Source organism: Phycodurus eques, chromosome 23 (genome assembly GCF_024500275.1).
Source record: "Phycodurus eques isolate BA_2022a chromosome 23, UOR_Pequ_1.1, whole genome shotgun sequence".
NCBI classification, from domain to species: domain Eukaryota; kingdom Metazoa; phylum Chordata; class Actinopteri; order Syngnathiformes; family Syngnathidae; genus Phycodurus; species Phycodurus eques.
This window is the reverse complement of record NC_084547.1, coordinates 1,266,305-1,280,267: the sequence shown is the minus strand read 5'-3', so window position 1 is coordinate 1,280,267 and position 13,963 is coordinate 1,266,305. Positions and strand designations below refer to the sequence as shown.

General features: G+C 40.4%; 1 protein-coding gene across 1 annotated transcript in view; it reads right to left on the bottom strand.

Moving 5' to 3' along the window:
* Positions 1 to 13,963, bottom strand: part of LOC133397801 (adhesion G protein-coupled receptor L3-like) — a 125,771-nt gene that overhangs the window by 2,467 nt on the left and 109,341 nt on the right. The window contains exons 21-28 of the mRNA XM_061669113.1: positions 12,800 to 12,891; positions 11,178 to 11,219; positions 9,830 to 9,856; positions 8,201 to 8,369; positions 8,001 to 8,123; positions 5,063 to 5,159; positions 1,843 to 1,968; positions 550 to 567 (exon numbers count right to left, since the gene is read on the bottom strand). Coding sequence (XP_061525097.1) covers positions 550 to 567; positions 1,843 to 1,968; positions 5,063 to 5,159; positions 8,001 to 8,123; positions 8,201 to 8,369; positions 9,830 to 9,856; positions 11,178 to 11,219; positions 12,800 to 12,891 — 694 coding nt within the window. The remainder of the gene's footprint in view (positions 1 to 549; positions 568 to 1,842; positions 1,969 to 5,062; positions 5,160 to 8,000; positions 8,124 to 8,200; positions 8,370 to 9,829; positions 9,857 to 11,177; positions 11,220 to 12,799; positions 12,892 to 13,963) is intronic.

Sequence of the window (13,963 nt, the reverse complement as noted above, 5' to 3'; positions counted from 1 at the left end):
TAAATATAACTTTTCTTTGCTTTCTATGGGAACTTTTGAATCTAAATGCGAACCACAGAAGTTCCACTGCATTTGAACCCTATCGTCAAATTACATTTGAATGGATGGGAAACACAGATATTCGCACAAAGCTCAAGCACAGCACAACAGCACAAACCACAAACAAATGAAAGAACTAAAATATAAAAAATAAAAAAGTGATAAATCAATCTGGATCCAGCCATATTGTCCCGTAGGAGCATTTTAATAGCATTGTTAGTTACAATACAAAGTGCACGAACAAAGGCGACTGTTCAATATCCAGCCCCCATAAAATGCAAGTCAATTCGTATTGATGTCTCTTTTTAAACGTCGGACCGTGTTGAAACGGCGACTGTTTTTGAAATGTGCCAATGTGCGTTGTGCGATTATTGTGAGAAAAAGAGAGAAAAAAAAAAAAAAAAAAAAAAAAGGGCCTTTGTTGCGTGACTTTGTCAGCACGGAGTGAGAAGGAAGTAAAAGCCAAAGTCAATTACATTTGGTATGCAATGTTTAGTTTGACTCCCATACTTGTCTCTCTGTAGGGCTCTTAAAGGGACAGCATGAAGGGAAGAAGAGCAGAAAATAAGCAAAACAGTGAACGCTCCAATCGAAATGCACACACCCCAAACAAATAATAGCAGCAACAACGATGCTATGCTAATGCTAACCCAACACGAGAGGTGTCCTGGCCATTTTAGGCAGCAAAAATCAGTGTATTGCAATGGCAATGAAGCTATTCTGTTCACATGCAGTATCATAAACAACTGGATATGGGTCATTTTCCTATAATTTGGTCAATAACGGTAAAGACGTCTTCTTCTTACCACTGGAGGGAACCTCATTATGTTGTTGCAATACACCAGAGGGATCTGTTGATCACAAGTGCATGCGGCAGCCAATTTGCATTCTCACAATCGCAGACAGCAAAATCGATGCCGTTTAGTGCTGTTGTTATCATCAGATATGTATGGATTTGTGAAAGAGTCAGAACAATTGCGTGTCTTGACCGTTATTATCGATGTATAAAGACAAGAGTGTAATGAGTAGTTAGGATCAGTTATGCACTTACACAGAATTTGAAGGGCAACACATGTAAATTGTGCAACTCTCATGACTCTCTTTGTCGTTACCGTTATGCCCAATGGTATTTCCGTGGTCCGGCGCCACTTCGCACTGTCAAGAGGTTCTATTAACGAAGCTGTGGCAAAATTTAAGCCGATATCATTGTTGATGGTCACATTCAAGTTAAAGAAATCTTCTTGTTCGGATTACATTTGGATTGGACGGCCATAAAATGGCGGTTTTTAACTTTTTGAAAACAGGACTTCAAGCATGGCTGTTTCAGCATGGGAGACATTTTTACACATAGAAAACGAAGACGGCATAAAAAAAAATGAACTTGATAATTTGGAATTTTTTTTAACGTGTCTTTAGCATTATGAATTACATTTTGTGAAAATGACCCAGATTCATGCTTTTCGTTGCTATGCTAGTGCTAACACAACATGAGAGGTGTCCTCACTGGCAGACTGCAAAAGCTGCGCATAGCAATAGCAATAAAGGTATTTTCCTCATATACGGTATCGTAAACAATTGGAGATACATGCTTTTCGTTGGACACCAATGCTATGCTAGCGCTAACACAACATCGTTCACGTGCGCCATCATAAACAATAGCCAGAATCCAAACCGGTAAACATCTGGAGCAGTGTAGAAAGTTAGTGCTCATTTAAGTTTATTCAGCTTGTTTTTGTTTGTTTGTCTGTGGGGGTGATGGAGACACACTGCTCCAGCTCAAAGAATGAAGAGAAGCTAGCACACCTTGCGCGTTGTACATGCCCAGAGGGTTGTTATAGACTGCCGACTCCCCGAGCAATGTATTATACGGATTGTTAGTGCCATGAGGACGTAGGAGTGCATTAGGTATAAGATGGTTAGCCATTGCCCCTGCAGCAGCCAGAGAAGACAGAGTAGGACAGCAAAAGGGGGAGGGGGAGGGGGGGGGGCAGGAACAGGTATAGGTGGGTGGATAAATTGAGACAGAGCGGGAGAAAGAGAGAGAAAACACATATCAGTTGGGCAGATGTAGCCGAAAGCCATTAACATCCAAATGATCACATGATCATTAATTGTGTGGGTGTGGGGGGGGGGGGGGGGGGGGGGGGAACGACTGGACTGACAAAAGCTAACGCAACTGATGAAACCCAAGCGCTAATGTTAGCCATTAGTGCATCCATGCAGCAAAAAGAGCGGAGGGCGCAGTTACGGAATGTGCTAATGTGATTTTTTTTTTTTTTTTTTTTTTTTTTCCGACGCGTAATGGGACAAAATGCTCATCACGATCATCGGTATGAACGCAAGTTAACATTGGCTCGGATAGAAATGTTCAATTTTGTGCCTTTGGAGCATTTTCTACCCTCCTACCGAGTCACTAATTTGAATATGCTCGCATTTGATTGGAGGAAATTGCGCAACAATTTGGAGCTACATGTTTTTCATCACATGTAAGCTTAACAATGTAGATACAGGGTACAATTTTTCATTCATTTGCATTTGAATTACCAATAGATGCACCAAGATGTCGGCAAAGTCCAACTTTTTGTCTACATGAAGCTCCTCAACTGACTTTAACATAGTTCCGTGGCACCAAGATAGCGATAAAAGATTTAAACCCATAAAATTCTTGAATAAGCAGTGATAAAGCACCAAAAAGCATTTTTGGGGTTGGTTCTCGAAGAAAAAAATAAAATAAAATGTGGAGGTCCACTGCACACTCAAAATCTGAAAAAAATGAAATGCAACGTACCGAATCTGCAATAGGTGAACCGCGATATAGCTAGGGAACATTACATGGTTTTCAGTGCGTAAAAAAGATGGAAAATTGAATTTGAGGGGAAACAAAATGGCCAAAAAAAAAACATGACCGCAATTGGGGACAAATGTGGACACAGATGCTTTTGAAACATGCTAAATTAAAATGTGTTCATTCCAAAAATACCTATGAAAGTATCTCTCTCGAAAAAAATGATTCCTTTGTTGAATTTAATTTCAAGGAAGCCAGGCAGCATCCCAGAAAGAATTGCGCTCACTGAAAAAGCGCCTTAATGAATAATTGCAGGCTTTCAGCTTTACTCACATTCAAAGTATTTATTAGTCTTGTTGATGTTTGTTTTGTTTCTTAAAAGCAGTCACCGCTTGACGCTCCCCCAAATTGCAGCGCGTTCAATAAACAGCACACCCGCTTCCTCCGTGACACATCCCGCATTTATCCTGTCTCATAAATTGGGCAAAGTCGAACGGGGCGACGCGTTTGAAACTCGGCGGTGACAGAACGCCGCCGCCGCCTTGCAGGACTTGTATGAAATTCCGTGAATAATTCAGATGTGGCTTTTATTTTTATGTAGGAGCCACGTTGACTGGTTAAAAGCTGTTGATGGCAGCATGAGCTGAGTGGCTAATTATTGAGGTCATACTCCTTAATCCAGGGGGGTCTCGAACTTTTTTGGGTCCAGGTATGAAAAAGTTGCTGATTTTCAAAAATCAAATCGTAACAAAAGGGAACAAATTCATATTCTATGGAGGAAGAAAAAAAAATCAAAAAGGTATGTTATGAGAATAAAGTCATTTGGCGAACTTGGCCAGGATAAAAAGTCATAAATGTACGGGAATGTCATTAAAGTCAAAGTTTCACGAGGGAAGAAAGTCGTATTTGAGCCACATTTGACTTGCCTCCCCACTGCTGGGAGTTTTTAAATCATTTCTTAATGATCATAAATTCTTAATTTCTCACAATGTTACATTTTATATTTCCTATCTCCTTTAATTTTATTTCGTTTTATATCAATTGAAAACCACTTTAGTCCACTGTTATTTTAAAATGTGCTCAATAAATAAGTTTAGATTGGATTGCAAAAATGCTAATTTATTCTTGTAATATTACACGATTTATTCTGGAAAATACACTTTTACAGTAAAAAAAACAAAGGGGCTATATTCTTGTAAAAATATGCCTTTTGTTGTCTAAAAACATGTACCTTTGTTCATGCAGGGATTTCAGATTTATAGGATGATATGTCACAAATCCTAAACAAGCTTTTAATTGGCACAAAGCTAAAGTAGGAGTTGTCATTGGATGATTATGTTTGTTTTATTTGCACTTGCATTGGTTTGTTTTCAGCCCTTTTTTATTTATTTTTTTACAATGCTACTTTAATAATGACTTATTGGAAATTATTTTGCAGATGCCCAAGCTATGGCTTGCGGACCACAGCTTGAGAAACGTTGCCTTAAATGCATTACAACTTTTTTTTTTTTTTTTTCTTTCCGAGCAGGATTTTCTCCCACGTTGACTTTTAGGTGGCAATTCAGCAGTTCTTAAATTTGGAATTAAGGCCCTTATTAATAATCCATGACGTGCATGACCCACACTTTGACAATAAAACATCACTTTTTCTCTAATCTAAACTGTTGGATACTTATATTACCGAGCACCAAAGACCAATGCAATGTCCAGGCGCCACCAAAAACCTCAGGAAAAAAGTCACACGAATACAGCCGTCGTGCATGATTAAACATTTGGAGATACAGTACGTGCTTTTGACTGGCTAAAAACCCCCCAAAAAATGCTGAACTTGGAGATACATGGTTTCCATTGGCTAAAAACTAATGTGCTTGTTCATGGATAAAATAAACAGAAAAATTTTGAAATGCTAAAAATGATCAATTTAGAAATACATGGTTAGCAAGTGAAAAAAAAAATGCTGCGTTTGTATACTATATACATGAGTGTCATTGGCTTAAAAACTAACAAACATGCTAAATTTAGATAAACGGTTTCAATGTAAAAGTAAAAAAAAAAAAAAAAGTGCTAAATTTGAAGATATGTGGTTTGCATTGGATAAAAACCAACAACAAAATGCAAAATTAGGCTTTTCATTGGATATAATCCAATTTAAAAATGCAAACATTTGGAGAATTTGGCGCTAAATAATTTTCATGGTTGAAAATTCATAACATTTACAAATAGAAGTCGAGCAAATACCTCTGTTGAGTGACGCCGAACTGTTGATGTCGCCGGTCATGAAAGACGACTCGGACTGTTTTCTGACCGTGTCGTTCCACATCCGGCGGATGCGACTCTGCGGAGACAACAGACAACGGCGTTTAAAAGAGTCGCGCCGCATCGTCGAATGACGCCACGCGTCCGCCGAGCCTCTGATCAAAGGCGGGACCATTCGCAGTCAGTCAATAATAAAGTCATCAGTCAGGCTTTCCGAATCGGCCTCTGGGGTGCGACGGCTCAATCCGAGACGGCGCGATCCGAGTTAATTATGCCCGAGTCCCATGGGCTGTTGCGCAAGCTCAGGGTCTCCCGCTATCCGACAACTCTGGATCCTGCGCCACAGGGGCTTGGGATTAGACATGTATCGGTGTCGGTGAGCTGGTGGGCAAATTTGAGTGTTAAAATCCTCTGGGTGTGCTCGGGCCCCGCGGAGAATCAAGTTCGAGTCATGCTTATAGTCAGAAAAAAAAACGATGGTTGGCGAGTCATGCCCTGATAATTGCTAGAAAAATTATACTAAGCATCCAGCAATTCTGCACCAACACGTTTCTGTTGAGTTCTACCAAACATATTAATAGCTAGATTATCCCTCTTTTTAAAATTATTTTAAATTACGGATGATATATATTGTGATGTTATAGTGATTCCCTGACATTGCCGGCGAAAAAACCTATATAATTTCTGGGGGATCAAACATAATAGCTGCGCCATTGCTAACAGGCAGAAACGAATGATGTGAGCGTGATGCCCTGGCTTTGCTGAAAAATCACACTATGAAGTAATTGTGTGTCAAAATCATGGTTTTAAATATACTTATTATTTTTTACCAAAAAAAAATAAAAATCATGTTGTTTGAAGAGGAGTTTTTTTTTTTTTTTTTTACCAATTTACCAAACGTGGCGTCTGATTGACAGAAACCATTGACGAAATAGTGACACCCTGGCGTTGCCTGAAAAATCACACGATTGGGTAATTGTGCATCCAAATCATGTTTTTAGATGATTCTTATTATTATTTTCACAAAACATAATAGCAGTGTTATGATCAATCATGGGCTGAATTAACAGCAACCAAATTAAAAAAAACTAAAATTTAAGTATTTCGTCTCATTTTTAGCAAACATAATAGCAGAACAGCGCTAATAGGCAGGAACTCATGGCGTGAGAGTGATGCCCTGGCATTGCCGGAAGTTGTTTTCTTCAGGGATGTTAAACTGCAACTGTGTTTTCCTCCGATTAAAAACGTGGCAACATGACAACCGCAATATGATTTGTGTCTTCTTTCATAAGGTGAGCTTGGCATCTTCTCCAGTGTTCCCATACCTGTCAGATCAAAACGCTGACGTCTCGTCAAAGCGGCGTGTATAATTAAAGGCGCTGATCTGCATGCTGAATCCAATCGTGGGTTTGCTTCCGTGTGCTCGATTCTAAGGACTATTTATAATTGAACGCCGGCTGCGAGTCCCATGCTTTTGGAAAATGGACATGGTGTTCCATTACAGCACATCGCGCAAATCATCCGATGCTCTGGCGGCGCCATGGGAGGAATGCGGGAACAATCGAGATGACAAGGAAAAATGTACCATATTCCATCTCTTCTGTGTTTCCCTAAAATCCATCCATCCATTTTCTGAGCCGCTTCTCCTCACAAAGGTTGCGGGCGTGCTGGAGCCTATCCCAGCTGTCATCGGGCAGGAGGCGGGGTACACCCCGAACTGCTTGCCAGCCAATCGCAGGGCACATACAAACAAACAACCTATCGCACTCACATTCACACCTACGGGCAATTTAGAGTAATCGATTTACCTACCATGCATGTTTTTGGGATGTGGGAGGAAACCGGAGTGCCCGGAGAAAACCCACGCAGGCACGGGGAGGACATGCAAACTCCACACAGGCGGGGCCGGGGATTGTACCCCGGTCCTCAGAACTGTGAGGCAGACGCTCTAACCTGTCGCCCACCGTGCCGCCTGTTTCCCTAAAATGTTATATTAAATAAAAATTATATTAAAAATGAACCCTTATGATTATTGATTGCATCTTTCACCTAGCAGGATGAATTATTGGAAAGTATCAGCACCAATTTTCGCCGGTGGGTAATTAGTCTTCTTTTAATAAACAGACAACAGCCGTAAAAAAAAATATATATATATATATTTATATAAAATACGCAATGAGGAACAACACATTGAAGAAAATCTATTGAAATTTTTTGTCAATTAAGTAAGAAATGAGTTAAAGATGTTACGATTCAATCAGAGGGGAAATGCACAAAATTGGACATTGGTCAATGGGCGGGGGAGGGGGTAGCAAAAATGCTTAGCAAAAACATTTTGAATAATAAATGAACAGTTATGATTGAAAATGATTTTGATTTTAGTTCTCTTGTCTTGGTTTATATTGATTTTCTTTTTGAAGCCAATAATGTTTTCACAGGGAAAATGGATGAATTTGCATATTTCCTGTTTAAATACTGTACATGGGCCAGAGGCAAAGTGCGGCAGCGAGCAGCCAGCCTCACCTCAGATTGCGCAATCCCTCACTCGAAAGCAGAGCTAGCACAGAGCAACAGCACTATTTATTGTTAAAATTACGGCACGACAACAGAGGGGCCTGTTGGGAAAGGCCTGTACTCCTATATAATGTTGTCGGACACTCAGTATGTACTCTAATTTGATATAGCCATGCTCTTCTAGTTAATATTTGCATTTATAGATAAAGCGCAGATAAAAGCACAAGGTGAGGCAGACGGTATTCTGCCTCACAAAGGCAGACTACCATTAGGCAAAAACAAGCAATTGCCTGGGGCCCCAAGATTTCTAGGCACTCTCAAACATCTTATTAAAAACGAATTAATAAAGTTTTCTTCTTCCAAGTCTCGGAAATAATTTCAATGGGGGAAAAAAAGGGTAGACAACCTGTGAACCAGCAGAGTACCGTCCAGGAGCACGAGACGCATTCCCCTTGGAACCGATGGAGCTTTCCAGACTTTTGCCACTGCAGCAGTGCGTACGGAGGCACTTGCCGTACTCTTTACGCACCTGAACAAAATAAGGGAAGACAAAAGTGACTGTTTTGTAGAAATGAGTGCCATGCAGCCGCTGGTAGAGCGCTCTACCTTCTTCTGCAGCACGCAGTGGAAGATGAAGATGAACATGCCCTGCAGCGAGTTGGAGATGGTGAAGAGGTAGGCCATGACCAGCGTGCTCTCGTTGACGTACATCAGCCCGAAGGCCCAGGTGAGGCCCAGCAGGCACAGCAACGCAATGGCCCCGATCACCCACGATCTTCAAACACAACCCATTTCCTCAAATTAAAAGTCAGGATTCCAAAGAGGGTAGCTGGATCTGGTCAAAATGTACACTTCTCACTATTTCGGGATATTGAGTTTTGGGGTGAAATTTCAGAACTAACGTGATATGCACTTTATCCTTTACAGGTGGACTTCATTTCACCTCTAAATTTTTGAAAGTGTAGGCCAAGGGAGCTTTAACCAACACCTCCAATCTCATTACATTGATTGGACTTGAGGTTGGCTGACTTCTGCTTCCAATTACCTTTTGACATTGTGAGACCAAGACGACACCAAACAATTGATCAACGGTACCCCGCCAGGGTGAGGCTTCAAACAGAATGTTCTCAGAAGGAAGTGTCATCAGCCGGTTGCAAAAGAGAGACTGGAAGAGTCACAGAAAGTCATACAAGTAGACGTTCTGGGAAATGTTCATGGACGAAACACGTGAAAGTTCCCCTTCAGTTCCTTGTCAAACAGCAAGTTGTGCAAAATGTACGGAAACATTCAACCGCTGGAGATTCAAAGGGTCAAATTAAGTTCACCTGTAAAGGTTAAAGTGCATGTTTGGTTCATGCTGAAATTATGCGCCAAAGGCCTGTATCCGAATTTTTAGTGAGTAGTTTTTCTTTCATTTGATGTACTTTGGAATTCTTGGTGTCGGGGCCCTGGAAAAAGGTACAAACAGTCACATTTGGGTCCAGAAATTGGCCCCAAAATACAAACATCAAGGTTGTTCAATGAGGGGGTGGGTTGGGGATGTGGCACCAAAACAAATGAGATGACAATGAATGTAATGCACTCTTCAGCTTTTAAAGTCCTTAAAATCATTTGAGGAAAAAACTTCATACTAAAAGTCTAGCGTATCATAGCTACTGCAGGACTAAAGTCAGAATTTTGGAATATCAGAATTTGACAAGAAAACAAGTCATTAAGTTACCAGGCTATAATTTAACGCAAATAAAGTCACAATTTAACACGGAGCTTAAATGCTTCCAACCATGATTGATTTCGAACAACAAATTGAATATTCACAAACGGAAATGAGAAGAAAATTGCCAGAATTAAGTTGCAATCATTTGGGAGAAGAGTAAAACCAAAGTTAGGAGCATACCATTGTAAATATTCTGAGAAAAAAGGTTATAGAAAATATAGTCAGAAATAAGTCAGAAGGTTGTTAAATTAATTACCACGTAATAGTTTTGCCTGAATGAAATTGCAAGTTTACACTGAGGTTAAATGCTTCCGAAACGTGAGCTGGATTGTTACAAATTTCCGATTTCCGAGTGAACCCAAAGCATGTCGCCACTCACGACACAGACGCCATTGAAAAAATTCACACTCATAAATTCCGTTATTCATTGGACAGGGTAGAAATTTGGGCTCCTGGGGTTTCGTGGGTTAGGGCAAATGAAAGGGCAAGGGTTTGACATTTTTCCAACGTTTTTGTCTTACTTGATCTTCGGTTCGTAATCCTGATAGCTGGGCAATAACAACAACAACAACAACAAAAAACGTGAGAGCATAAAAAAATACATGCGTCACCCAAAATGTGTGGTGGGGGCAATGAGGGGAACATTGAGGATATAAACGCACATCATCCACAATCCGACATCGCGAGCGGCATTCTCGCGGAAGGATTTCTTTGTGATTTACAGGCACTTGCCGCCATTATCTCTACTCACAGGAGCATCCAGCCGCCGTCGTAAACACCGGCAGACCTTCGCGTTTAAAGCCCCAATAAATGGGTCAGGTGTGCGGCAAAATTGGTGATTTATGAATTCGCCGTCATTTTCCCAGGGCTGCCTTAATGACCTGGCGGGAGAGGGTACTTCATCAAGGCGAGCGAGACGTGAAGAATGGGTGAAAACCACAGCGCTGTCCTCTAACTAGAGGTCATCGGGACTACTGACTGCAGCACAAAGTTTGGCTCAAGGAAAAAAAAAAAAAAGAACAAGCAAAATGCGAGGCTGAGCGTGTTGAGCCCAACAAAAACACAAATAAACTAAGTATTAAGGTTGGCAATGATGTTGAAATGCACAGCATTACTCAAATGCGCTGCGAAACGTTTTGCAACAGTGTCCTGTGAAAAAGCATTTTTAACAATTTTCAATCAACCCACTGCGTGACCCAGTGCTCGATAACCAAAATATTAGTAACACCTATAATGCAGTGCAATTCTTAACCACTCCGACTAGACTCAAAATTCGACTGTGTTACTCGCCAAAACACAACAAATTTACTATTTGGGTGAGAGAAGTGGGGGGGGGGGGGAAATGTTTTGATTGAAAAAGTACGGAAAAAGTTATTGTGGGACAATAAGGTCCAACACACCAAAAATGAAAGCCAAATTCCTACCAATTTTCCCTCACATTGACACATTAGGCGAGAGAAGCAGGACACTAGAAAAGTTGTTGTGGGTCAATAAAGTCCGAACGGCAAAAAAAATAAATAGCACCAGATTGCTATTCGTTTCCCTTTAAATGGATTTGTTTTTAAATGCTAGCCCTAATCCTCACCCTAATCCTAAAATGTGAAACACCCAAATTGACCTTTTTGGGGGGCAGAAGTGGGGAAAATATTCAAATAATTGAAAATTACATGTAAACTGCCATAACCACAATAATAAAATCAGTGGATTTCTTAGAGAGAGAGAAAAAAAGCAAATCTCAACTGTAGGAGGAGTTTGGGAGCAAAAACATACATCCTGTTGCAGGTCCGGTGAGGGAGGGGGAGGGGCGGCGGGGAACACGTCAAACACAACATCCATTGTAATCTACACTGAGGAAATGCTGCGTCTTACCAGTGCAACTCTACAATAACGCATCCGTCGTAATAACGGTGGCTAAAATGAAGGAAGACAAATAAAATCAAGACGGCAATGTCAAAAGACGAACATGAGAAGCAAAATGAAGCAAAGCAGCGTGATGACATCGCGACACAAGGCGTGACATCAAATTATTATTATTTTTTAATTATTGTTATTTATTTTTATTTTTTTTTAAACAAAAGTCCCGACAACAAATGAGCTGCCATTCATGTTTAAACACAAACCGGAACAACCTTGACTTGGGTACGATGATGAAATACAAGCACAGATTGGAGCCACAGTTGCTGTCATTTCTTTGAGTAATGGGCCGTTCCTTGAGAAAATAAATAAATAAATAAATAAATAAAAGCCTGTCAGATGAATGAGGGCTGCCAGTTTTCCAGCGGTGACGCGGAACGTCGCGGACTGTTTTGAACTCACGTTAAGAGTACGACTTAAGGCGCATTAGGGGACCTGGGTGTTATAAATCTTCACCCCCGAGAAAATGACACAATGTGTCGGAAAGGGCCAGAGGAAGGCTTCGGGATCAAAATGGGAATCGCGGCTTGAAGTTGTCAACTGCCTGCTGTCGTGCCATTCAAAATATGGAGTTTAGCAGACTTGTTTGTTTGTTTTCAGTTTGGAACATGTACATCTTTTATTTTGGTTTCAACAAAGCAATTCCTTATTTTTTGTACATTGGAATTTTGAACACGAAGTCCTAATATTTACAAACAATAAATACAAAATGGACAATTTTTGCAATATGTATATGAATTATTTTATGACAAAATATTATTATATGAAAAAATACTATAGAAAAAGTTATTGTGAGGCAAAAACAAACAAATATGACAGAAGTGGGACAAAAATGTAATGTTTTTTTTTAATAGCATATGCCCCATAACCAAAATATTAGCTACACCTCTCAGTACAATATGTACAAATTGCAGCCGTCATAATGAACTATCTAACTACTAGAACCAAACAGAGCATGACATTTTGTGACACATTTTGATTTTGACTTCACGTCACTGAAACTGGCATGTCCAAATATGGTCAAATTCTTATTGATTCACAAATCAATACTATCGGTCTGCACCCACGTCGTCTGTTATTTCTCCACAGTAGTAACCAATTTAAAGTGTGGAAAAGAGCATGAGAGCAAATATACTAACTCTGTCGAATGCTCAACTGTCTGAGGAAGTGTCGTAATACGCCGCCTCTTGCCTCGCTCTGCGGGAGCTGTGCGCATTATGTCACCTCGAGATTGAAAGTATGGCTGTTTATTAGACAATATTGAGTGAAAACAGCTGTAATGCTTTGGTGCAGGAGGAACTGTTCGTCCATGAATGTGAGATGTATTTATTTATTTAAAAAAAGAGTTTGGGAAGATGACAATTACAATCATTTTCTTTTGTGTGGTGATAAATTGGTATTTATTTATTTTTTTTTTGGTTCAAATGATCAAGAGCAAAAAAAAAAAAACACAGGCTGAAGCGAGGCTTCATTAACCGTAAGCATATAAAAGGAAGCTCCTGAAGTGCCATTTCAGAGGGCTATTTCTTGCTAATAGGATAAAACTAGGTATATAAGTGCGATCCGAGTGCTCTTACTTGATGTTGTCCAGGCAACCGGAATCGGGCTTGAGGATGGCCGTGTGATGGAACATCTTGTAGAGCGCGATGCCCAGAAAAACCACGTTGAGCTGCGGGAAAGAAGCCGAGACGCATCTTTTCATTTTAAATCAGACCACTTTGGAGTGCAAAGCCAAGCCTGCCTGCCCCCCACTTTGCCAAACAGAGCGCAAAATCCTACGAAACCTCCATCATGGTACAAGGGCCCCCCCGAACGCGGCCAAGGATGACAGATGCGTACTTGTAAGAGCGAGCTTTTCCACCTGACTTATTCATTCGCATCTCATCTTACTCACACATGAAAAAACATCATTGAGACGCACCTTACAGACACCCACCATCTTCCCTTCCGGCAACTGGGAGAAGCAAAGTCCACACAAGCAAATATCCGCACTCATTCCCCCTAAACCGCCGTAAAAGTAAAACGATATTTTCATTGTTTTCCACTGACTACTTTGGCCTGAAGTACTCATATCAAATATGAATTCTATTCTCTTGAATTAATTTTTAATGCGGCGTGTGGACGTCGAAGAGAAAAGATGCACAAAATCGGACAGACTCAGTAGCGAGGCACTGTGGCGGAAAACGGCAAAAGGTGTGACATGTTTGTGCGTCCTTTGGAATGGGGGTGGTAGCAGCATTCAACTTGAGAAATTAAACCTTGAAAGCATGTCATCCATATTTAAATACAGTGGAACCTCGGTTTTCATATGAGTCTGTTTTTTCTTTTTTTTTTGTCTAAATGTTGTGTCTTTTTTCATACACCACAGTACTTGACCGTTAATTTTCCTGTCAAAAGTCAGACCTTCCAAATAAATGCATGCAAAAAAAATAATGTCCTGTGCCACATAGTGCCTTAATTAATAGTAGCACTCAATAAACATGTAGAAAATATTTTGTGTGCAACTGCTAAATAAAGTGTGGTGAAACTGCTATTATACTAGTGTGCTAGTTTTGCCCCAACTTGTCCGAGTGTTGCCGAGCAGACCGAGAGGCTTGTGATTGCTTTGAGTTGTTAATAAAAGCTTGCATTATGGAATACAGTTTCCCAGCTGTAGAATTCTTTTTAGAGTTCCGATTCCCGACCATTTGATGAAAAAAGCGAGAATCGCTATAGAAATGAGGAAAACACTGAGAAAATGC